Source organism: Camellia sinensis, unplaced genomic scaffold (assembly GCF_055761805.1).
Source record: "Camellia sinensis isolate YWXY unplaced genomic scaffold, ASM5576180v1 Unanchor4, whole genome shotgun sequence".
Classification (NCBI taxonomy): domain Eukaryota; kingdom Viridiplantae; phylum Streptophyta; class Magnoliopsida; order Ericales; family Theaceae; genus Camellia; species Camellia sinensis.
Genome location: NW_028129277.1, coordinates 10,409,908 through 10,434,931, shown reverse-complemented (window position 1 = coordinate 10,434,931; position 25,024 = coordinate 10,409,908). Strand labels below are relative to the sequence as shown.

At 37.0% G+C, this 25,024-nt stretch overlaps 1 protein-coding gene across 12 annotated transcripts in view; it reads right to left on the bottom strand.

Moving 5' to 3' along the window:
• The window catches only part of LOC145788794 (rRNA biogenesis protein RRP5-like), an 86,739-nt gene extending 64,956 nt beyond the window's left edge, over positions 1–21,783 (bottom strand). For 3 of the 12 annotated variants that reach the window (XM_082912630.1, XM_082912640.1, XM_082912641.1), the window contains exons 1-5: positions 21,472–21,766; positions 21,143–21,366; positions 19,142–19,282; positions 18,762–18,935; positions 12,527–12,626 (exon numbers count right to left, since the gene is read on the bottom strand). In XM_082912630.1, coding sequence (XP_082768756.1) covers positions 12,527–12,626; positions 18,762–18,935; positions 19,142–19,282; positions 21,143–21,366; positions 21,472–21,637 — 805 coding nt within the window. In that variant the 5' untranslated portion in view covers positions 21,638–21,766. Of the gene's footprint in view, positions 1–12,526; positions 12,627–18,761; positions 18,936–19,104; positions 19,283–21,142; positions 21,367–21,471 lie in introns of all 12 variants that reach the window. The other 9 variants (XM_082912633.1, XM_082912634.1, XM_082912637.1 and 6 more) reach the window with 7 other exon arrangements.
• Between the last annotated feature and the right edge of the window lie 3,241 nt (positions 21,784–25,024).

The window sequence follows — 25,024 nt, the reverse complement described above, 5'->3', positions numbered from 1 at the left end:
CAAAAAGAAGATAAGTGACAAACATGATCCCATAAAACAATCCATCTCCCGAAATTTATCTTCAAACAACCTCTGATTACGCTCCCACCATAGCGCCCAAAAAGTTGCAAAGACCACACAAGTCCATAAAATTTTGGCTCTCTTCGATCCTCCAAATGTATGAAAATCAATTACGAGCATATGCACGCTCCTTTTTGGGGCCATCCACATACCGTTTCCAACACGAAACAATCTATGCCATAGATTCAAAACTATTGGACAATGCAAGAATAAGTGATCCACGGATTCCCCGCTCTTACAACACAGAATACACCACTGAGGATTTAAAAGACGATTTGGTCTCCTTTTCTGCAATGTATCATTGGTCAAAATTCCCCCATGAATCAAGGCCCACATGAACACCTTTACCTTTAAGGGAACACAAGCCTTCCAAACTTTTTTACAAAAAGGGAATTGAGGGATTTGAGGATTATCGATGATGTAGTCAAAAAAAGACTTGCAAGAAAATATGCCGGACGAATGAAGTGCCCAAACCCTCTTATCCTCCAAAAGATGAGATAAAGAAAAGTGATCAACTCTAGATAATAAAGAAACCAACTGTGAAGCCTCCCTATCATTAAGATTTCGAGAAAAATCAAAGTTCCAAGCAATTGGAGCTAAGAGAGAGCAAGCCATGGAAGCAATTGAAGAATTATGAGAACGAGCCACTTGATAAAGATGCGAAAAATCCGCGGCAAAAGAAGATTGACCCATCCAAACATCCTCCCAAAACCGAACAACTTCCCCATTACCCACCCTTACAGAAAGATGTCAAGACCAACATGTGAAAATTAGAGAAATTGACTTCCAAGGAGCACGGCAACTACCCCTTAAAACCACTCGTGAATCCCTACCATTGTCCTGAATCCCATATTTGCTTCTAATAACCAAATGCCATAATGAATCAATCTCCAGTGGAAATCTCCATAACCACTTGCCAAGAAGGGGCAAGTTCCTAGCAACAATGTTACCGATAGCCAAACCCCCTTTCTCCTTAGATAGCGACACCACCTCCCAATTCACCAAATGATCCTTTTTCCCCTCATCCTTACCTTCCCAAAGAAAATCCCGCATCAACTTTTCTATTGACCTTGCCACCTTAACCGGAATCTTGAACAAAGATAAATAATAGATAGGAATTCCGCTCAAAACAGTCTTAACCAAAGTGTACCTTCCCCCTCGAGATAATAAAGCCTTGCTCCAGCCGTCCAATCTTTTGCCAATCTTTTCCATTACTGAAGTCCAAAAAGCTTCACTCCTAGGATTACCCCCCAAAGGAAGACCCAAATACTTAATCGGAAGGGACTCTATACCACAACCTAAAAAAGATGCCCTACTTTGAAGTTGATCTTGCTACATATTAATTCCCACCACACTACTTTTTCCCAAATTAACCTTGAGTCCCGAAATAAGCCCAAAGATTCTCAAGATCGAATACAAGTTGAATATCTGATTTTCATCCCCCGTAGGAAAAAAAATAGTATCATCCGCATATTGTAAATGGGTCACACTAACTCTATCCCGCCCCACCTCCAACCCCTCTACAAGACCTGTTTCTTTAGCTCTATCAACCATCCTATCCAAAATATCCGCCACCAAAATAAAAAGGGAGAAAGAGGGTCCCCTTGTCGAAGTCCTCTCGAAGCCCTAAAACACTCCCCTGGTTTCCCATTAACTATAACTGACATATTGCAGGTCGACAAACAACCCCTAATCCAAGATCTCCACCTCCCACCGTATCCTTTCTTATCCATAACAAAATCTAAAAATTGCCAATCCACATTGTCATATGCCTTCTCAAAATCAACCTTAAAAATAAGCCCTTCCCTCCCTAAACTCCTATATTCCTCCACTACTTCATTTGCCACTAAGGCAACATCTAAAATTTGTCTACCTTTCACAAAAGCCCCTTGCACCCTAGACACCGTATCCCCTAAAGACATCCTAAGTCTTTTTGATAAAACCTTTCCCAAGATCTTATACAATGACGTTACCAAACTAATAGGCCTAAAATCTCCAATTCTAACAGCATTGACTTTCTTAGGAATTAAACAGATGAATGTGGCATTTGAGCTCAAATTAACAATTCCGGACTCATAAAATTCCAAAAACTCTCTCAACAAATCCCCTTTCACCACCTCCCAACAATCTCGAAAGACAACTATAGAAAAACCATCCGGACCTGGAGCTTTATCTCTCTCACAATCAAAAACCGCCTCTCGAATTTCTGTTTCATCAAAAGGCCTTTCAAGCCATATTGCAATTTCTGGATCAATGGTTCCCCATTCTAGTCCTTCAATCCCCGGTCTACTCATCTCTTCCTTTGAATAAAGTTGGGAATAAAACTCATAAATGCCACTGACAATCTGATTCTCCCTGTCCTCCACAACCCCTGGATTTAATTCTAATCTCTTGATGAACTTCTTTTTTCTTTTCCTATCTGCAACCTTGTGAAAAAATTTTGAACTAACGTCGCCTTTCCTTCAACCATTTGATCTTTTGCTTTTTGAGCCCAATAAATTTGCTCCCTAAAAGTCAACTCCTCCAGTTTCAATCTACACTCGGATCTTTCCTTTCTCAATGACTCAACTAAAACCCCACGTGTCTCCAAATCATTTAACTCTACTATTCTACCCATCACCTCCTTTTTTGAAGATTCCAAAATCCCAAACACCTCCCTATTCCAACACTTTACCTTCTCCTTGACCATTTTCAACTTTCTCATAAATTTAAAACCTTCCCAGCCATGACAACTAGCATTGGACCACCATTCCTCAAAATTTCGCTTAAAACATGCATGCTCCAACCACATATTCTCAAATCTAAAAGGCGTCGGATCCCATTTTAATGGACAACTTTCGAGCACAATAGGACAATGATCTGAAACTATTCTAGGCAACGATTCTTGTTTTGAATTGGGAAAAACCCCATCCCACCCCGAAGAATATAAAAATCTATCCAGTCTACAGCACACCAAATTCTCTTGGAGATTAGACCAAGTAAATCTGGTATTACACAAAGGAGGATCCACCAACTCACACTCTCGTATGAACGAGTCAAAATTTCTCATCCCCCTAGTCGTTCTAATCCCATTAAGTTTTTCTGAAACCGTTCTAACCACATTAAAATCCCCCCCAACACACCAATTTGGTGAACACAACCCAAATGATCCAACTATCTCCTCCCAAAAATCCTTTCTCCTAGAAGGCCTGTTAGGGCCATAAACACCTGTCAACCACCACTCCGAATTATCTAAGTTCCTAAACCTAATTGATAACGAAAACTCCCCCACTATTGTTTCACACTCAGAAACAACTCTCTCATCCCACAAAATCAAAACACCCCCTGATCTACCACTTGCAAGCAAACACACCCATCTCCTATGTCTAACCCCCCAAAGGCTTTGCATGAACCTTCTCTCACATACTTCTACTTTGGTTTTCTGTAAAACAACAATGTCCGGTTGATGATGTCCAAGAAAATCCTTGATAACACCCCTCTTTTTCCGAGAGCCCAGACCCCTAACATTCCAGCTAAAAATCTTCATAAGGAAACCTTATCTCCCCTACCCGCCCCACTTCTCCTCACATAATTCACTGAACTTGCTAGATTCTTTAATTCCCTAGCCCCCTTTTTACTACTATCACCTTCCTTTCTAACAGCTGACCCCCTCGTGGGCCTATTACTCACCCTACCCGACCCAAACATATCCTTAATTCTAACTAATGACAACCCCATGACCTGCAATAGTTGCAAAAAATGAGGAATCTCACTCTCCTCAATTGGGCAAGTTGCATACTTGCTCAACTCGTTCAACCATCTTTCTGTTTCATCCTTCTCTCCACTAAAACCCTGATCCCCCTTGTCAAAATGATTTCTGGAAATCCTACACTGATTATCGTTCACCTGACCTTGAGATATAGTTGCACATAAGGACTCAGACACTAAGGTAGATTGCATCACCGTGGCCCTCGGGATATCAATTGTAACCCCTTGTACAACAGTGTCAACTAAAGAAACATCATGAACAGGGCAGAAAGAATTGGACTGAAGAGGCAAAGACCACCCATCCCGAACCCCATCCCCAGAAGAGGAAGAATTTGGAATAGCATGTAATCCCTCTTGGAAAGGTGAAACTTGTAAACCTTGGGTATCAGAAGAATTGACCTGATTCAAAGCTTCAGGAACCTTACCGAAATCCTCATCCAAAGTGGTACAGTCAACATTAAAGAATCGGTTGGGATCCCAGTCACTATCTACTTGCTCACCCTCACTAATTTCCCCTTCAGACTTCGATTCCGAGCTTGCAGATGATCCATAATCCTCCAAATTTTGCAATACCTCGTGTATCTCAAAATGACCCTCATCCACCTCATTAATCTGCTTTTCCGAGCTCCTTATCACCTCCATCAATTCCTGAATTCCAGTCTCTGTCCTCCCATTGAGTCCCTGTAAATCCCCCACTGATCTATCGACAACATCTGCCAGCCCAAAATGGATCTCCTCTATGCTCATATCTCTGCGAATGGGTGACAAGATTTGTATAGCATGATCGACTTGATCTGAGCCTTCGCATGGTGTAACTATACTGGCCTCCTTCATCGCAGAGCTACGTCGAAGACCCTCTTCTTCATCGAACCCTGTAACCCGCTTGAAACCCAACCCCGAAACCTCAATCGGGTTGGCAAAAGAGACCTTAGGGCCTTTAAAAACACTTGGGCCCCTTTCAAGAGGCAGCCCAGATGTTGAAATTTCAAAATTAATTGGGCCCTTCTCCTTATGAATATGGCAAGCATATGGAACTGAAAACTGTGGCCCATCAGCGTAGCTATTATCTGATACTAACACTTCGTGGGTTGAGCCCACTTCATTACCAGGCCCATTAAAATTGAAGACAAGCCCATTCACATTATTCTTCCCAAGTCGACTTCCCCGATCAACCTTTGCAATTCCTCCATTATCTTCACCCTCCTCGAGCGTGTCACCCAACTGCCTTCTCATCTTCTTCGTGCCACGTGTCGAGCTTGTCCCCTGAGGCTCCTCGTCTTCCCCTTCTCCGGCTCTGGGTTCACCTGAAAAACTCCATCGCCGATGTACCTCCATTCTTCCGACGGGCTTTGACAGAGCCTTCAAACGCACAACCACCAAGATCCCATCGAACTGAACATGGAGTTTTACCCATTTCCATACCCTCTAACCTTCAATCGAGCCTCGAAGAGATTTCCAAAATTCCTGGTTCTGCAATCTACCTCAATCAGCCCACCACTTTTTGACCCAATCCACTCAAAAACTCAGTTCTTCCAGAAATTAAAAGGCAGATCACAGACAGATATCCAACCTCCATTTGAAGCGATGACAGCATCCTTACTGAATACCTCCTCCGACCACCTATCCAGTCTCACAGCAATACTTTTATGAAAAAAGCACACTCCTTGTTCACCATAGTAATCAGCTTCCTCAGAACTCTTTGCAAAAAATAAAGCCTTATTTAATTGAAAAGGTCTCAAAACAATTGAGGTTTTAAACAATCGATTTAATTCCTTTTCAATCTGAGCCCAGTCATCGAAGAAGTCAGTTCTAGTACAGACCACCACCTCGCGCATCTCCAAAAAGAAATCATTGCCATCCGAAACATTTGATCGGGACTTAAGCACATCAGCGTATGAGGCTACTCTGTTTGCCCCTGTTTTTTGGAGAGTAAACCTATTTCCTTCTGAATTTCCCTTACGGCTTCTGAATACAAATTGATCATTTATATTATGGCCTCTTTTATCTGTAGACCTTACATTCCTTTCAACATCCGAAACCCTGATACCTCCATGGATGATTCGTTCCAGCATCTTGGCCATTGCCTGCCATCCCTGACCATCAACCCCTGCTGGGATGATGATGTTGTTGCGTTTCACCCCAGCCTCCCATTTTGACATCTCAACAAAGATACCTCCCTTGTTACTAAATTTCTGAACCCAAAAAACTGCTGAACTACTTGTGTATTTAGAGAAGAAAGGTCGGTCATTATGCTGGCTCCATACCTGTCGCAAGGCTTTAATGGCCCAAGAAACACCCCCCAGATCTATCTTCAAATTGTAACTTCGAAATCGATTCCTCTCAATGATCTCCACTAAGCCTCCTCTGGATTCAGAATCCACCTGAATGGTGATAAGCTTCTGTTCGATTCGCAGCTCAGAAGCTCCCCCTACAAAAACACTCAACCTCACTCTCTCACTCATCTCTAATCAGAATTTTGTCCTTTCAACCTTTTCTTTGAGGTGCAACAGAACTTCCACTGCAAGCAAAAATACTGCCAACTAGGGCATATTTCAATTAGCATCGTTATGCTCGCATGTTTGCATCATTCATCTGTATTGCATGCACTGGGCTCGGCGCATCATACTAACTGCATTGTATTTTCCATTCCAAAGTTGAATACATGCTATCTGTTGCATTTCATATGTCATCATAGAATAGCCGAGCTTATTTCTAATAGCATTTTGCATGCGTTGCATTAGCCATCTTAACATGAGCTAGGATCATACATTTGATTACTAACTAGCTTTTGTTTTGGCTCAGAGCACTAGGTAAGCTTTTATGTTTTAGCATCCTTGCATGTGTGTGAGTGACTGCCATGATAGCATGCTTACCATGAGACTATTTGCTTATGTAATATAACTGCCTGAATGCCTGTGGGTAAAGGTTGGGTTATCTAAACTGGAGCAATGCGTTGAATACAAGTTTTAAGCCCACTTGAGAGTAGCAAATCACCTTATTTTTCTAAGCCCACTTGAGGGTGGCAAAAATCCGCATTTTAGCCTACTTGCGAGTAGCAAACCGTTTTTCAAAATGAATATGCAATGCTTTGTTCTAACTCAGGCGACCTAGTCTACACTTGTATGCTGTGCGCATCACATAGGCCTCGTTTGGGAAGTGGCTATTTTAGTAGACTATTTTAATTTTTGGCTATTTTAAGTAGGCTAAAATTTGTGTTTGGGAAGATGATTGAATTTTTTTGTGGTTGGATGTGATGTTTGTGAGAGAAAAAGTGAAATGATTATGGGTTTGATGTGATAGTCTTATTAGCTATTTTAGCCTATTTTGTCTTTTCGTGATTTTTAGCCTAAATTTGGCTATTTTTTTCTTCCCAAACACCCCCATAGTAAATCTAGGCTAATAACCGGTATAAGAACACATAACGTTTTCAAAACTAGATATTATGGTTAGTAGAAGCCGATCTTCGGATAGGGCGAGAGGGGGTGCTCATAGCTGACCTTCCCCAATCGTACCCAAGTTCCAAAGCCGAGGCAACTTTGGTGATGACGGACACGTGGCCTTAGGCAAACGAGTCAGGGTTTCCTAAATTCTCCCAAAATAAAATATTTAGATGGCGACGCTGTATCTGGCAAAGTAGTCCATGTTTGGCACTTCTTTACAAAAATCTATTTTCCAAAACGATTTGCCAAATTTGGACTCTTTGGTTCAGATTAAGAACCGTGACAATTTGAGTCCGAACTGTAGTAAGCCCCAGAACGAACAAATCGGGATCATCCTCCCGGGGCGTTCTGGGACGTCTACAACCACCAACTCTGTATCCTCAAAAGTGCATCCATCTCTTTCTCTCCACAACCACCACATGATACAATCATCCATGCTTTTTTTGGTAAAATATCCCAACCTTAATGGGATGAGTTTGGGGATGGGTAGGTAGAATCTGATTAGGTTCAGGAGGGGGTGGGTGGGAAAAGGGCAACTTCAACTCAAGCATATAAATTCTCATAAATATATTTATATTTTAGAGCAAATTACAAATACACCTCTTAAAATTTGCTTAAAATATGGATTATCCCTTGTAGTTTGAAAAATTACAAATACCTTCTTGTCAGAATTTTTTATTTAACAGAATTAACTAAAAAAATAAAAATTTTGACTACTCTTCTATAGAATAATAAAATTACATGAATTATTAATTGAAATAAATTTCTAACATCATTAAAAACTGTTAATTCATTTGATGATTTATTAACAAAAGAGCCTATTTGTTATGAAATTAAAAACTTCAAGAGGTGGAATGTAATTTTCAGAATTCATATTTTAAATTAACCTCAAGGGGTGTATTTGTAATTTACCCTATATTTTAATATATATCTACGGGAGCTTCTATTTGCACCCTAAAATGTAGGTTGAGGACCACATTACTTTGAGCACCCCAATAATAAATTTGAAATTTTATTTATTTGTTTGGACACTCTAAATAATACCTATCCTAATCTCAAAAGCTCTTAAACCCTATACAAATCTACTTTGTACACCCTATTACCAATAAACAGAGGAACAAAAACCACATTTGGAGTCTCTGGAATTCCAAGCGACGAAAAGGGATTCTGAGTTCAACCGAGACGAAGAGGGTCTCTCTCTGCTCCTCTATGCAATCCGTCTATCAAAGCAAACTACCACTCCTACATCTACCAACAGTAGGACTGTGCAAAATATCGCCCAATCCGTTAAAATCGCACCGATCTGCATCGATCCACATTATCCGCTAACCGCGGTTTAAACTTTAAAATTTATAATCCGCCTTCGAAACCGCTCTGCTCCGCTATAGTTGATACATATATATTTTTTAACCTATAATAAAATATCAAGGTAAAAATGAGTGTAAAAGATATTTAATATGTGAAATTTATTACAAATTAGTAGTTATATATATGAAAAATATTATGTAAAATTAGTTTGTGTCATATATATGAAAAATATTATGCAAATTAGTATTATATATTATGCAAAAACTTGATAATTGGCTAAAATATTCTTCAATCTGCCAATCCATCCAAAACCACTCAAACCGCAATTTACCAATCTATCAATCTGCCAATCCGCCATTCGGTTTATAATTTTACTCTCAAGCTGCCCGAACCGCAACGCACACACCCCTAACCAGCGGCTACCTGGTCCCAGTTGTTTCAAATGGATACTCAGTGCGGAACAAAATATATTTGTCCACATACTTAATTCCAAACATATGAAGTTTATTCGGATACTCAAGCCCAAACCACAGAAAATTGATTCCGATTGTTTCATATGGATACACAGTGCCGAACAAAATATATTTATCCGGATACTTAATTCCAAACACGTGAAGTTTATTCCGGCCAGTTGTTTCATATGGATACTCAGTGCCGAACAAAATATTTTGTCCGAATACTTAATTCCAAACATGTGAAGTTTGTTCGGATGCTCAGCGTCAAATCAATTCGGAAAACTAACCTACAAAAAATGATGAACAACAATTAAAAATTTAATTTCTCTATAGAAAATTGCTTGGAAACGTCTTATTTAGGCCAAGTTTGGGTAGTTTAAAAAAAGTCAAAAAGCCAAAAAGTTACTCAAAAAGTTAAAAAGTCATCACTATTCACCAAAAGTCAACAATTACGGCTGCATAATTCCCAATTCTAATTTTCTCCTACAAATTAATTTTTACAATTTTTTATTACACATTTTTCTATAAAAAGTCAAAAAGTTAACCCAAACATTCATATTTTCAACCTCAACTTTTTAGTCTAAAAAGACAAAAAGTGCACTTATTTAGTCTTCCCAAACTTGGCCTTATTGTCTATTATTGATTTCAATATGAAATAGAATACAAGAATGATGGATTAAAGTAAATAGGGTTGGGTATGAAGATGCAAAGTGATGAAAGTAGGAAAAGAATAGAGAAAATGAATATTGGGGCTGATGATGAATGGGGTTTTCAAAACACTTTTATTTACACTTTTTCCAAAGTCAAGTACTTTTTGGTCATTTTAAATAGGGACTTAATAGTAATAAAAAAATATATCATTAAATTGGGGTGCCTAATCTACTTTTTGGGATGCAAATAGAAGCTCTCATATATCCACAAGAAGTAGGAACACTTCTATGAAAGAAGTGTCGTGTCAGACACTGACACTCTGCTAACACTCCTAATTTATTGTTTCCTCTTCTTTCTCATATAAGCAATGACAATGATTGGTATGTATATACCCTGTCTTCTTTAGGTTATCAATAGAAGGAATAGTCATCTATTGTTTCCTCTTTCTAACGTAAGCAGCACAACACTAATAAAGTGATTAGTGAGCCTATATCCTTTCTTCTTTAGTTTATCAATAGTAAGAAAAGAGTAACGCAATCATCCATACAAAGAATGCCACCTTTGTTGGCGCTCCCAACTCCCAAATCACTTCAAAAGGAAATAAGATCCTCACCCTACCAAATGTTCGAGAATATTAGGACTTTACCATGAAAATCCCATTCCCATGATTCCACCAATCTTACTCCTATGAACAGTAATTCTGTATAGAAGCTCAAAGAAATAACTTATAGCCTCCGATTACTAGTCCTAAAGCAATCTAATGAGAGATATTCCCAAACCATTCCTGAGTCTCATGTAATTTGCTATCAAAGTTTCCTAGTTCACAACAACACTATGACAATCCAAAGGTAACTATGACCATCACCACAAAGCTCACGTGCTTGACAAAGTCAGACCATCCTCTATCGTCACCCTTCTCCACAGATTGTCTTTCTATTCTCCGAATATCCAAAGTCATTTACCCAACAAGGCTAGATTAAAAAGGCAAAAATGATGAAAGCCCCCTATACACAAAGTAGGCAAGCAAGCTAGGGAACCCTGAATAAGAGTGATTATAATCTCTTATATAGATATTGCCTTTTCCATCCAGCTAGCTTGATGCAGAGTATAAAATGCTCAAGGAAGAGTAAATTTAAAGAAGCGATGATATTTGAAAATTAGAATGATTTCAAAAAAAAATCGATATATAATCATGTCTCTAGTATTATTAGTCTTATTTTATGACTAGTTTTAATTTACTAGGATTTTAAGGTAGCGGTATTTTGGTAATTTTCATATTTGCTAACATGGGTTGTAGGGGTTGGCCTGTGGGTCAAGTTACTGAATTGAATTTTATTCTTATTTTCTTATTTGATTTTAAATTGGTTTCGGAAGTAAAAGAATTTTTAGTAGTTCACTTCTCTTGTTATAGTTGGAATAGGAAGTCTTTAAAGTCTATATGAAGTCATGTAATTCTTCTAATTCAATAGATTTGATATTTAAGAAAATTTTCAAAACTTTTGAAGCTTCTTTACGGATTGTGTGATGCAATCAAATGCTAGGTGTAATGCCTAAAAGATTCTAAGAGTGATTCCACAACCTATCTTCTTCTTCTCCTTCTTTCCCTCTTGTATTTTCTGCACTTTAACAGCCCCTAAACAGTGCCAAATCTCATCTTTTCATGCATAAACTCTTAAACATATATTATCCTAAACAAGCCCTACTTGTCCCCTATACTTTTATTGCAATTTCAGCCATCTATTCAATTAAAATCAACTCTTAATTTTCAAGAAACAATAACTTAACAATGATGTTGATATTTCATAATCATATATACCTTTACAAGTAACAGTGACCCAATAATAACGAACTTGTAGAACCATTAGGTTTAACTAACCTCATCCATGTAATATTAAAATATATTTATTTCAATAAAATAACAATAGATGAATTCATATTGGAAATTACTTTAACCTTAAACATTTTTAGAATATACATTCTGTTGTTTTTTTTCAAGGGAAAAAAAAAAACAGAGAGAAAAAAATGTTTAAAACATGTTGGGCCTGACTGAATCTGATTTGATCCTATTAAAAACTCCCTCATCTAAAAGAGAAAAAAAAATCATGTATATATAGTGGTTATTTCGCACCAAATCCTATTAGAAGTTGTATTATGTCATTTTAACTAAAAAAATGAAGAAAAAAATTGAAATATGTCAAACATGATAGCTTCAAGAATTGCATGAATTGTAAAAAGTGAATCGAATCGTAAATCGATTGTGAATTGCGCGATTCACTAGAGACTCACTTCCAAAATAGATTCACCCATAGATTCGTATCGATTTTGTAAAAATTGTAAATCGAATCGTGAATCGTAAGATCCTGATAGCAAAGTTCTGGATCATTGGCTTCTCAATTACGAGGTAGTTAGGGAGCTTTGGGATTTGTTGTTAGAACATTTTTGGGGTTCTGAGTTATCCCTGCTTGATTAAGAGAGTTGTTGGAAAGTTGGGAATGCTGCAAATGGAGGAAAACAAAGAGAGCTTGATTGAAAGCTTCTCCCTGCATTTTGTGGTTTTATGAAAAGAAAGAAATGGGTGCATTTTTTATGATAACAGTGTTAGCAACTTTTATGTTCAAGATTTGTCTTTTGCATAGTTTTCCTTCTTGGTGTAAAAGATTTTTTGTCAATCCTCGTCTACTGTAGATTTCGTCAGGAGCTCAACTTGGCATCAAGCCTTCTTTGATACTCTTGAATACAGGTTGCGTACCCTTTGCCCTTTTGTTTTTTTCTAATACATATTTACTTATCAAAAAAGATGTAACAAAGATTAATTAAAAGACAAAAAGTGACTAGAATGGATATGCTAGGATGACTAGTGATTACCAGCTTGACTGTTTTTCGACATAAACCCAGTAAATGAAGGCAATCCAAAATGAAGTATATAGCCGTGGTCTTCAATGCTCTTCACATATGCAGTGATAACCTGTAAATCATACACAATTAGAAAAAGAAAAGAAAAAATCATACCAGAACATAAGCATGAGAGATAAACAAAAGATATGGTTAAGAGTAGAGTGTTCAACTCAAACACAATTTCGCAAGAAACAGACTCCACATCAAACCAAAAAGAGCGCCTTACCTAGCCTCTTTTGTCATATAGGCAAATAAGGGAATAAAATTTTTATTTTACAACTTCAAAGCTAGATAATAAAGAGCTAAAAGAGCACATAATAATTAATAATGTAGCAATAATAATTGAGTCTTATTTTTTCATGGGTAATTGAAACGGGAGGATTTAATTTGAGTATTGGCATACCTCTGCTATAGAGGTCTAGGCAGTGTTTTTAAAGGCTCAAGGCGCACCAAGTCGCTAAAGGTCTCTTAGGACCTAGGCTTAAGACGCAAGGAGCAAGGCGCAAGGCGCAAGGTGAGGTGCGGGCTTTATTGGAGCAAGGAGCAAGGTGAGGTGCGGGCTTTCTTGAAGCAAGGCACGCAGTCTTAGTAAAAAATAAATAAATTAACATAGACTAATGACTCATACTTGTACTAAGACAAATTATTAAGAAAATAAAAAAATAAAAAATAAATAAAAGAAGAAAAAGAAGAAGAAAGTAACCAAGGCAAATTATCGAATAATTCTCAAACCATAGAATAAAAAAAGAAGACATGTGCTTGCTTATACAAACAGTTGTTATTCTCGTTTTTGCATTATTCCATGTAACAGAGAAGCAAAAAAAAAAAAAGACAGGAAAAAAAACCCAACCCAGCAATAGACAGAAAAGAAGAGAAAGAACCCTGCCCAGCAAAGAAGCAGGGTCTAAAAGAGAGTCGAAGAAGCTAGAAAAAGAAAAAAACATAGAGCAAAGAAGAGGAAGAGGAAGAAGAAGAAGAAGAAGAAGAAGAAGAGAGAGAAAGAGGGTGAGAGAAAGTCGAAGTTGAAAAAGAAAAAAACAGAGAGCAACAAAGTAGAAGGGGAAGGAGGAGGAGGAGAAAAAATAAGTCACCTAGCAACCAGCGAAGAAAAAGAACAAGGGAAAGAAAAAAAAAAAAAAGTCGAATCGAATTGAATCGAATCACCTAACAACAACTAACGAAGAAGAAGAAGAAGAACTAACCTCAAGATTTCGAAGTCCTCAATTGAAGTCAAAGTCGAAGTCAAAAGAAACGAGCCCAGAGGAAGAGACGACACAGATTTCTTCAATAGATTAGGGATTTAAGCTGTTGACTGATTTGAGTTGAGTTATATTGTATGAGTTGTAATCCTATGGGTTGGAGCCTTTTGAACACAGATCAGAGCCGTTAGATCAGCATCAGAAACAAAAACAAAAACAAAAACAAAAAAAGCCCTCTTAGGCTCGCACCTTGTGCCTTTCAGCGCCTGGCCAAAGCGCGCAACTCATTCAACGTGCCTCGCCTTGGATTCCTTCAAGACACTAGTTGCGCCCTACGTCTAAGTGCGCCTTTCACAACACTAGGACTAGGGTTACCACAATTCTCACTAGTCATCATCATTCCTAAGTGGGGGAACCACAATGCTGTTAGGCACATCCTTCATGTGAGCTCACCTATTATGTGATGCAAGATTCTTCCCTAATTGTTTAATCCAGCACCTGGGGATTTTGACGACATGTATTCCTCTGTTACAACCTTAAGTTGAGTCCAAGGACAAGGCCTTGTTACTTAGTCCAAAAGGTAGCCCCCTCTGGGAGTGCTCCCTTAGTTGTACAGTCAAGCTCTTCCACACTAACCACTCTGTGCTTGGCCAATATGATAATCTTAGTGGTCTGATCCAGTTACAGATGCTCGACCATTGCCTATCTTGGCCCAAATAGTGGCTGGACCAACTCTAACATTCTCGACGCACAACCCTAATTCCAATATACGGTATCTAGCCCTAGCCCTAGCCCTAGCCCTAGCCCAAAGCTCGGCTCGATCCAAGGGTGCTAGACTAGGTTTGGCCCATCTCGTGTACTTGGCCTATGCCCTTATCTAACCACATATGCAAGCTAGTTGGGCTTGACCCATGTGACGAGTTCGGCCCAATCTAGGCCTTGCCTTGGTCATATTAACCACCTTCATTTGCCCCTTAGCTTTCACTTGTACTTAGCAGTGTTTTAAAAGGCTCTAGGCGCACCGAGGCGACAAGATCTCCTATTGCCTAAGCATAAGGCACGAGGCAAGGCGCGCGCCTCACCAAAGCGAAGCGCAAGTAGTAGAAGAAAAGCAAAATTATAAAATAGACAAACTTTTCAACATAACTAATATATACAGAATTTCAAAAATCATAATCACTTCCAATAATCTTTAAACATAACATTCAATAATCTAAAAACTAGAAATATAATATCCAATGAAAGATATAAAGCATAACATTCAATCTTTTATCAGTTTTCGCTCTTTTGACCACGTTTTGTCATTTTATATTGAAGAGTTTTGAATCCCTGTGGGTATTCCCACAAAAAAAGCACTTAATCAACAATTGGAGTAGAAAAATCGAGTATGAGCTCACGTCTTGCGCCTCAAAAAAAAGCCCAAACCTCGCGCCTCAAAAAAAAAGCCCTTACCTCAGCACCTAAGCTGCACCTTGCATATTGCGCCTCGCCTTGACCTGTTAGAAGCGCAAGGTTGCTCCTCATTGCAACTCGCGCGCCTTTTAAAACACCGGTACTTAGTGAAGTAGAAGCTAACTTCAGGGGCAATCTCCTTGTGATATTAAGTGTCTACCTCCTTAGCTCAATCATCCCCCTGGTCAGACACAAATATCCGTTTGTGTACTGCTTGTGCACACGTGGCGCTTTTCAATTGGCGAAGCCAACCTATCCTTAACCGCTTGATTTGCTCAATGTGACACGATCCGTTGTATTTTTTCATCTTCCCCAACAAGTAATGATAGTAATAAACAACACCCTTTGGTTTCCCAATACACTTGGATGTCCCTTCTAGTTCAAAAGCTATGAGTACTACATCTTCCTTCCAAGAAGGTCTTCCCCTTCCTAATGATCTAGAGTGCTCTCTCGCAGATTCTATTCACTCCAATTCCGTCATTCCCCTCCAACGAGCCTGTTCCAGCCCCAACTTTGAGCCCATCTGTTGTAAGTCGTCCTTCCTCACTAGCTTTGATTCCTAGTCCCACTTAGTTCCTTTGATTTCCAATACTGTTCTGGTTTCTCCCGATGTCCGCCATTGATTCTAGTGACTATTGCCATGATTTCCCCGCCATTTATTATTTCCATGCTTTGTGAGGTTTCAACGCCATGGACAAGTTTCGGACTAAGGTGGATACTCCCGCTGCTATGGTGCGATTCCATCACGAGTACAGTGTTGCCAATGACATCACATTATCGTTGGCAAAGATGGATGCTAAACAGATGGGGACCAAATCAATAGTCGTCTTCCCCATAGCATCCATTGTTGAAGGCGGCCTTAGATTCTTGTTAGACTCTTCGTTGCATCAGCTTTTCCATCAAGTCATGCTTACCTCGATGCAAGTGTCTATTAATGTCATTAGGATAGTCTGTGGAATCTCAACCCTTAATCACAAGCTCAGACTTAACCTTGAAATCTGGGACATCTTTCATTGCAATGGTTTATTCCACAGCAAGGATTATAGCACATATTACTTGTGTGCTTGGTCGGCCGAGTTACATATTGCTTGTGTGTCTAGTTGGCCGAGTTGCACCTAGTTACCAAGCTCTTTGATAAAAGACAAGCACAATGATGACTTCCTTCAAGTTAGGAGAAATAGGGAGTTTTCAGCCGATACTAAGGACCAAACAGAGAGGCTACCACAAGTCGATAGCCATCCAAGTCTTGGACTGACCTCTCCTTTAATCTCAAATTCTTGATTATTTTGCCTAAGTCACTCGTTTGGTTCCCCTTTCAGGTCCTAGTTGACACAAGAGGCAGCCGACCACGGAGAACGTAGAAGCAATCAAGGCCACATTTCAATACAAAAAACGTTCAGCTCCAGAGTTGCTCGGTTACATACAAATCTACAGGTTTACTATCACAAAGAAAGTTAAAGTACTGATTATCTTCAAGAGTCTCCTGAGCATAAAGACAAGCATCAACTCGATTAGACTACAAGTGCCTCTTCTTTTGTTCCAACCCGTTCTTCGAGCCAAACTCCCAATAGCACTGTCTAGGGAGATAACCATACCGAAGCAAAGAGTGATGCTTGACTTGGAGACCAAAGTGCTCAACTCCACATCTACACAAGGAACAGCTCTCTTGCCTTTCCTTAGACTAGGGAGTATGAGAGGCTTGTTTAGAAATTTGTCTGTGGGAGAAGAACATTTATTTTATCTGAGGTTGAACTGAACAAGTCCCCCCCCTCCCCAAACCGAGAGGTCCTGGAAGAGGCATAAGGAGACTAGCAAAGAACTAGTTGATGCCATATTGAAGAGCAAGGAACGAAAGAGTTGCCCGAGCTGTGGGAACAGCCTTTGATGCATACTGGCCAACTGATCAATACCACTAACTCCGTTGTAAATTCGCGCGAGATGGCTTTCGATCTGTCGAAGATCTTCTTCTTCCACTTGACATGGCCAACCACAACATTCCTTCAAGAAACCACATAATGAAGGGAATAGCCCAAATGCTAACCGTGGAAATGTGTTTTTGTACATATTTAAGTCTTTCCTCTCCCTTGTTAACAACTAATTGACTGTCTTCTTCAATGTGTACAAAGGATGCATATCATTGATGATTTGACTACTTTAGAGGATTCCAAGAGGACCCCCAAGGTGGCTGAGCAAGAGGCATCTTGGCCTAAGACTTCTATTGCGTCAGATGAGAAGGCAAAGCTAGAAGCTGTGGAGATAAGCAAGAAATTAGAGGAGAGGGCAGCCAAGCTAGAGGGTGTGGTGGCAATCAAACTCTAGGTGCGATGTCAAAGGCTTGTAAAAGTGATTCCAATAACCAGATTTATTTAAAGCACTTTAACCCTCAAACATCTCACATCACAAGTGCAACCCTATAAAGAACTGCAAAATAAACATGTATTCCTATTTTTTGGATATTGTTCACAAGGTAGGAACAAGCCCAAACCAATCCCCAAAACTCGTATTTTTCAATCTCAAAACCCAACCCTTTGTTTCACTTTTAAAACCCTAAAATCCTCGTATCTTTTCACTCATCTAGCCTTTTAAAACTAACTGAAAGAGTCACATGCACTTTTTTTGTTGCTATACATTTGAGAACAAGAGTCACTCCTCTTAGTAGAGTGCAATTTGCACTGATTCTACATCACAAAAAAGCAAGGACATATGCCTAAGTGGGTACAAGATACAGGTGGTTTGCCTTTGTCTATCCTAACACCCCATTAATAGTGGGACCTCAACTACTAGGACCACCAAATCACCAATACACAGATTTCAGATGTTTACAAAGCACATCACATGCCTTTATCTTGGTATAGAGTCATCTCCTTTTGAAGATCTATCTCTTTCGCTCTCTAAGTCAAGCAAAAGCGCAAGTCCCTCGAGGGAGAGTGGAGCGAGCATCTTAATCAACCTTTAATTCTAGCCACCAAGTCACATGACCTGAGAGGTATTGCATAGGGTCATAGGGTCACACTCAACTGCCCTGTAATCGTGGAACAAACTCTACCAGAGAGGTCCCTAGGCTAGTGTAAGAGCATTGGATGCCATTGGGGGAAAAGGGGGGACACAGCATAGGTGAAACACACTATAGTAAAGAATCAATCCACCACCAAACAAAAGGCATCAAGCATGGCATCGAGAGCAAGAGAGGCGACGCGCAAGAGAGGAGCATATTGAGCACGTTTACATAAGCATATTAGAAGTACCTTACTAATTGTCTGTAAGCCCTAGGCTTAAGGTTAAGACATCGTTAGTCTTAAGTGACATGTCTCGACTCACAAAATATCAAATTTCAATTTCTCATCACAAAATATTTTATTAAACCTTTTCCTTTCACTAGTAACATTTATCATTATTAAAATTAATATTCATTTGTTATAGGATTGTGGTCAAAAAAAGTTGAATGAAAACAGGAAGGAACCAAAAATAAGAAGAAAGTATCATATTAGTATCAGAGTCATTTTCTTGCTAAAAGAAAAATTAAATCATCAATGAAACATTTGAAAAATGCATACCATTCCTTCTCGAATAACATCCAAGGTTAAGGTCTTATGCAACAAAGCAAGACGCAAAGAAAGCCAGATCTTTCGTTTCCCCTTCTCTTTCTTATCGTCACCCAATTGCAGTACAATGCAAGAAACCAGTTGCCCAACATGATAAATGCTAGAAAGAAAATTAGTCTCCACATCCTGATATAATAGAAAATAAAACCTTCTTAGACTGAAATTATGAAAACAAACAATTTTAAGCACACATAAATGTAAGGAAGGAGGGGGAAAATCTAAATGAGAAAAATTAGTTCAAAAGCAGTAGAATAATAATGGCACAAAGACAAAAAATAAATGTCAAGGGAAGAACTATTTGGATATTCTTTATAGAAGAAGCAAGTCACCACCTTCACTTTATTATCTGAAATAGGATCAAATGCTTCACTTGCACGAACTAATCCACGCAAGCCCCCTGGAAGACTAATTACGATATCTTTCTCATTTACTTCAGCAATGACTCCCCAAAGCTTCATTCCAGGAGAAATATTCTAGGAATGCACAAAGAAAGCATAACTTTAAATTAGACAGCAAATTAATGTGGAAAAAAAATATATCCAATATTAAGATGCTAAATTATTAACAGATGGCATCTATGAAGTTAACTTCAAAGTGTAGATAAGCTAGAAATACAAAAGTAGCAGTACCAATAATTACAAGAATTTTTTAAAACAATATTAGGCTTTTATTGAAATTTCATGCAATTTTTATTAAAATCTTCAAAATAAAGTCTACACACATTGTACTATTCTCAGGTTGCCCAGTCTCAATAGAGACAAATAAAGAAAAAAAATACACACAAAAAAAAAATAATAAGAAGTATAATAGATAACATTCACGTATGGAACGAGAGAAGGGAAAATGAAATAGTATGACAGGACAAGGTCTATACAGTCAATCATAACATTATGATCAGGGTTGGAGAAAGTATGATCAGGAAGAAAACAAGTAGGGTTGGAGAAAGTATGATTAGGAAGAAAACAAGTGGGCATAGCAAAAGTAGTCACAAGACTCACAGCTGACACGTTTAGCAGACCTTAGACACTCAAGTTGATCCAACAACTTCCATCAAGGTAGTCCATTAACTTCACATGAAATCAGGGGCAAGTTAAAGGAAGAAATACAAAATCTAACCACCTGGCTCAGATTTGTAAATTTTATTTTCCCATTTTAGCACAAGTAGAACTTTAATTTTAGAAATTAAGCTCTCCTTGTATTCAGTATTTTATGGTCATGGTTCATTCACCCTTTAATATATATTAATTAAAATTTTACATGGATTGAGTTTGATCAAGTCATACGGATGTACATGTCTATGTATATAGCATTCCCCTCTTCTTCTTTTTTTCTTTTTTTGGGTCAATTGATAGAGAGAATTTTTCAATATGAAGTGAATTACATCAGGGGCAAACATAGTCCAACAACTATAGAATAGAAGCCCCACAACTAATCTAGTGAAGAGCCCCTATAATAGGAAAGAAACAAGTAGCCTAACCAACCAACCTACAAACATACCCCATATTGGGGAAGAAGAGAACAATATTACGAAAGAGCGGGAAGAAATTATCAGTCCTTGCTCAATGCAAGGATTGACCCCCTAACCTCCCAAATAGGAATGTACCAGGGTAACCAACTAAGTTAACCCACCCTTGTTATTTGTACCTTTTTCAAGGAATGTAAGCACCTTAAATTCATAGATCAAACTGAGAATGAAGCTGAAACATTGTCAGTTCAGTATTGTGAAGGCAAGATTGCAGATGTATAGGACCTCAGATTTCAGTTTTTCGGCCTGACAAACAACTAAACAAAAATTCACCAAGTCTGGAAATACAGTAACTTAATTTAGTTTAATGAAATAGCACTATTAGCACCTAAGTACGGCTGTTACCAACCATCTTATTACTTCCATCACCCAGTGAATTCCCTATTCAGCTTTGTAGTTATGCAATTTTATCAGCTAACTCTAATCAAACTTGTAAATTGTTTGAGTCATTACTCAACAATCTTGTTTCTTTTCATGCATTTCCTCTTTTATTCCCCCACTTACTCTCCATTTTTTCGTTTGTTTGTTTTCTTGCAAAACCACATTGTTGTTTCAGCATATAACTCGAGTATCCAGTTCCTAAACTAGGAAAATCAGACATTCAGAACAGATGTCGCAGCAACAATACAAAAGAAAACTTGAATGAATTATACATCAAAACCCTATTATAATAATGATTCAAGGATGGGTCAACAATAGCATAGCATCCGAGAGAACCAACCATAGTGCACACTAATGATAGAATAATCTATCTCCATACATATAATGACTTAAAACACAAACAATCAATTATCTAACAAATATTTACCTTCAAGGTGATCTTATTGGCAAACCTAGGTAGTTTTCCAGAAATGCCATCACCAAAAAGAGAACCCAAATCATCCTCTTCTGCTGAATGATTTCGCTTTTGTAGCCTTTTATTCTTATTCTTATAATAATTATTATTCAACTCCCTCTTTCCTGATTCAAACTCCATATCAACATCATCGCAATCAACTTCATCGACTTCTTTCCCAAGTGAACTTCTTCCACCTAATAATAACAAGACATACAAAACAACAAACAAATTTAAAACCATACATACATACATACATACATACATACATACATGTAATATATATATATATATACACGAACCACCTCTGGCAGTGGCTCTGGGGAAGTCAGGGACGTCGTCTTGGAGTTGCATAGCCAATACTTGTGTTTCGTCTGTTTTACTTGTGGGCTTGAATGATTTCTTAGATGGCTTCTGGAATTTCTGCTCAGATTTCTTGTTTGAAAGTTTCTTGGAAGGTCGTGCCATTTTTACCTGAAATTTTTTCTAAGCAACCAAACACGTTCTAGGGTTTTGAGACAAGTGATCGTTTAAACCCTAAACCCTAGACCAATAAAGAGCATGAGCTGCGGGGGGGCTTTAGAAGGATTTTAGACAAAACTGCTGATGACAATGTTTATATATATATATATATATCAAATAAATACAATTGTTAATTACACTTTTTATCCTTCTAATTTGATTTAAATTTTATTTTAATATCTATTATTTTAATTTAATCAATTTAATTCTTATAGTTGCCTTATTTGATTAGATGAATTATAATATAATATTTGAATTATTGATTCATGAAACTCACATTTTATTATTTTGTTACAAATTTTATTATTCAGTTTAGATTCCAATAACTATCTAACAAAATTGATGAATTTTTTAATCTTACAATTAATAGCACAAAACATATATATAATTGGTTATAGACCAATTTTTCCTTACTTGATTATTGACCAAATATTACCTAAACCTTGTTACTTAGAGTAGTATTTGGGCCGTTACCTTTGTTTTTTATAAAATTTACATTTTTGAAAACTATTTGATAAGATCTATCAAAAAAAATATCTCAATTGAATATAAAATTATTTTTTTAAAAAAATACACTTTTTGAATGAAAATGTATAACTTTCGAAATTTCACATTTTTAAAATTTCATATAGTTTCTAAATTGAAAATTTTTAAATTTAAATTTCTAATAATGTGAAATTTCACATATTTGAAATGCAACAAATAAAAAATAAATAAATAAGCTTTACCCTTGTTTTAAATAAAAATAATGTGATTTTTTTTTAAAGTGCGAATATTCACACTTTCAATAAACAATAAATACTTTGTACAAGTTTTTAGTGGCCTTGTGACCTTTTTATCAAAATCCAAACTAAAATTAACAAAAATAAAATAAAATAAAATTGAAAATTTTAAAAATTACTAAAGAATTGCATCCAAACTACTACTGATTGTTGGTCATGTACTTCGTTAAAGAGGGTAAAGATTTTTCACAAGGGAAAGTTTATAGTATATATAAGAATTTTTCTTAAATATGGCTTAATGTGGCTTATACATGATTATACTAGATTCATCTCATTAAGTAAAATACATTTACGTCAATTAGATGGTGACTAATCATTGATGAATGCACCTATATATACATAATGTATAGAAGACTAATGGAGATAATGTCAATGCATTGAATGTAATAGATTCATTATGAATGAATCTTAAAGATGCATTATGTATCTATTATGAAAATATAAGATACATTAATCTATCTAATGATTTTATTAATATAGAAGATGCATTATGTATCATGAATGTATAAGATACATTAATCTAGTTAATGAATTCATTGAATGAATGGATTCTTTGATGGGAAGAATATTAGTATAAATAGTGTAAGGTCCCAAACTACACTCTCCATCACAAAAAAACTCAAGTTGTCACCACAAGAAGGCTCTCATCGCCTAAAGAAAGAGAAGTGGTTTGAAGATCTTAGACAAGTAAAGAACTTGAAAATCAAGGTTTTCCATTCAAAAAAGCTTCAATACCAGACAAGTAACTATTAATTGCAGTAGGATTCAATGTTGTAAACACATAATATCCATTGCATAATATAATCAAGAAAACTACTTTTCACATCTCATAAAAATAACACCACAAGTTAAATATATCTAATTATAAAACATAATTAGATAGATACGAAATCAAGTTATCCTTCCATTGGGCTGAATAACAATATATTTTAACAATTCATAAAAGTAAATGAGATGACTAATAAAAATAAACAATACAAAATAAAATAATCATTAAGACCGTAACGAGTTTATCACCGTTGGGCAGAAAAACTCAATGTCTCTTACTTTATTTTATTAACTAAAGCACGTGAGAAGTTTATCACCGTTGGGCATAAAAACTTATTGCTACATTTATTATACTAATCATCTCGGTTGTTCAAACATATATAGTGTTGAACCTCCGTTGGGCTGATCAACAATGTTTCAACTCATAAGGTGTGTAACAAAACATTATAAGTGCATAAAACACTATCTTAATTACCACTTGTTCAATCATTTTCAATTTTTATTTTAATATCAATAGAATAAAAGATTGGCAAAAAATAAAAATAAATTTGGACAAGTGTAAATCAAGGTTTTGCACTTGTTACACCAAACATCATCATAAAATGAAATTCATATTTATACGTTTCATGCATCAGAATTGAGAACCATGGCTCTGATACCAATTGATAGAAAACTTTGCGGAACATAAACTAAAAACCATTAAGAATTCAATTCTATACATGAAAACTATATGAATTTCTACTATACAAAATAAGTGAATACATACATTGATCCATGATAGTATGAAATCCTCTTTTAAGAAAGAGAAATCTTGAATGGAAAACCTTGATCTTCAAGTTCTTTACTTGTCTAAGATCTTCAAACCACTTCTCTCTCTCTAGACGATGGGAGCCTTCTTGTGGTGACAACTTGAGTTTTTTTTTGTGATGGAGAGTGTGGTTTGGGACCTTACACTATTTATACTTTTTCTTTGTCTTTATGTATTTTCCTTTAATGTAATTCACACAAGTACTAAAATCAGAAAAATCAAGTGAACTTAAAATTCCGTCTTTAATAAGACGTTCCATCCTTTCTCTTGATATGTGGCCCAAGCGCTTATGCCACAACATGAATGAATTTTCATTCACTCGCTTTCTCTTTTTATTTACCAAGTCGTTTACATTAAAGGATAAAAGAGATTGTGCATAAGTGGAATCTAAATTCAATGAATAAAGATTACCATATAAAGTACCAGAACCAATCATATGAGAATTGTGGAATAAAGAGACTCTATTATTTCCAAACTTAAATTCATAACCACAGGAATCAAGTTGTGAAACAGAAATTAGGTTTCTAGTAAAAACAGGAACATAAACTGTGTTTACTAAATCTAAAATGAAACCAGAGTCTAAAATTAGACGGAGGGTGCCAATAGCCTCAGCGTCCACTTCTATTCCATTCCCAACCGTAATGGTTCATTCTCCTTTATTTAGTTTCTGACTTGTAAGGTATCCCTGCATGAAATTTGTTATGTGAATACTTGTACCAATGTCCATCCACCAAGAATTTGGTGGAACATCTACCAAAAAGGATTCATAAGACACAAAACATTGAGTGTTACCTTTCTTGTCCAACCAACTTTTAAAACCTGGACAGTCCTTTCTTATGTGACCTTTCTTTCGACAGAAATGGCATCGAATCTTATTTTCTTCATTAGTCTTGTGAGTTTCATCATTTGCATTCTTCTTCTTCTTACTTTTGCCTTTCTTGAAAATCTTTTTGGTTGGACCCAAGGTGGTAAGGT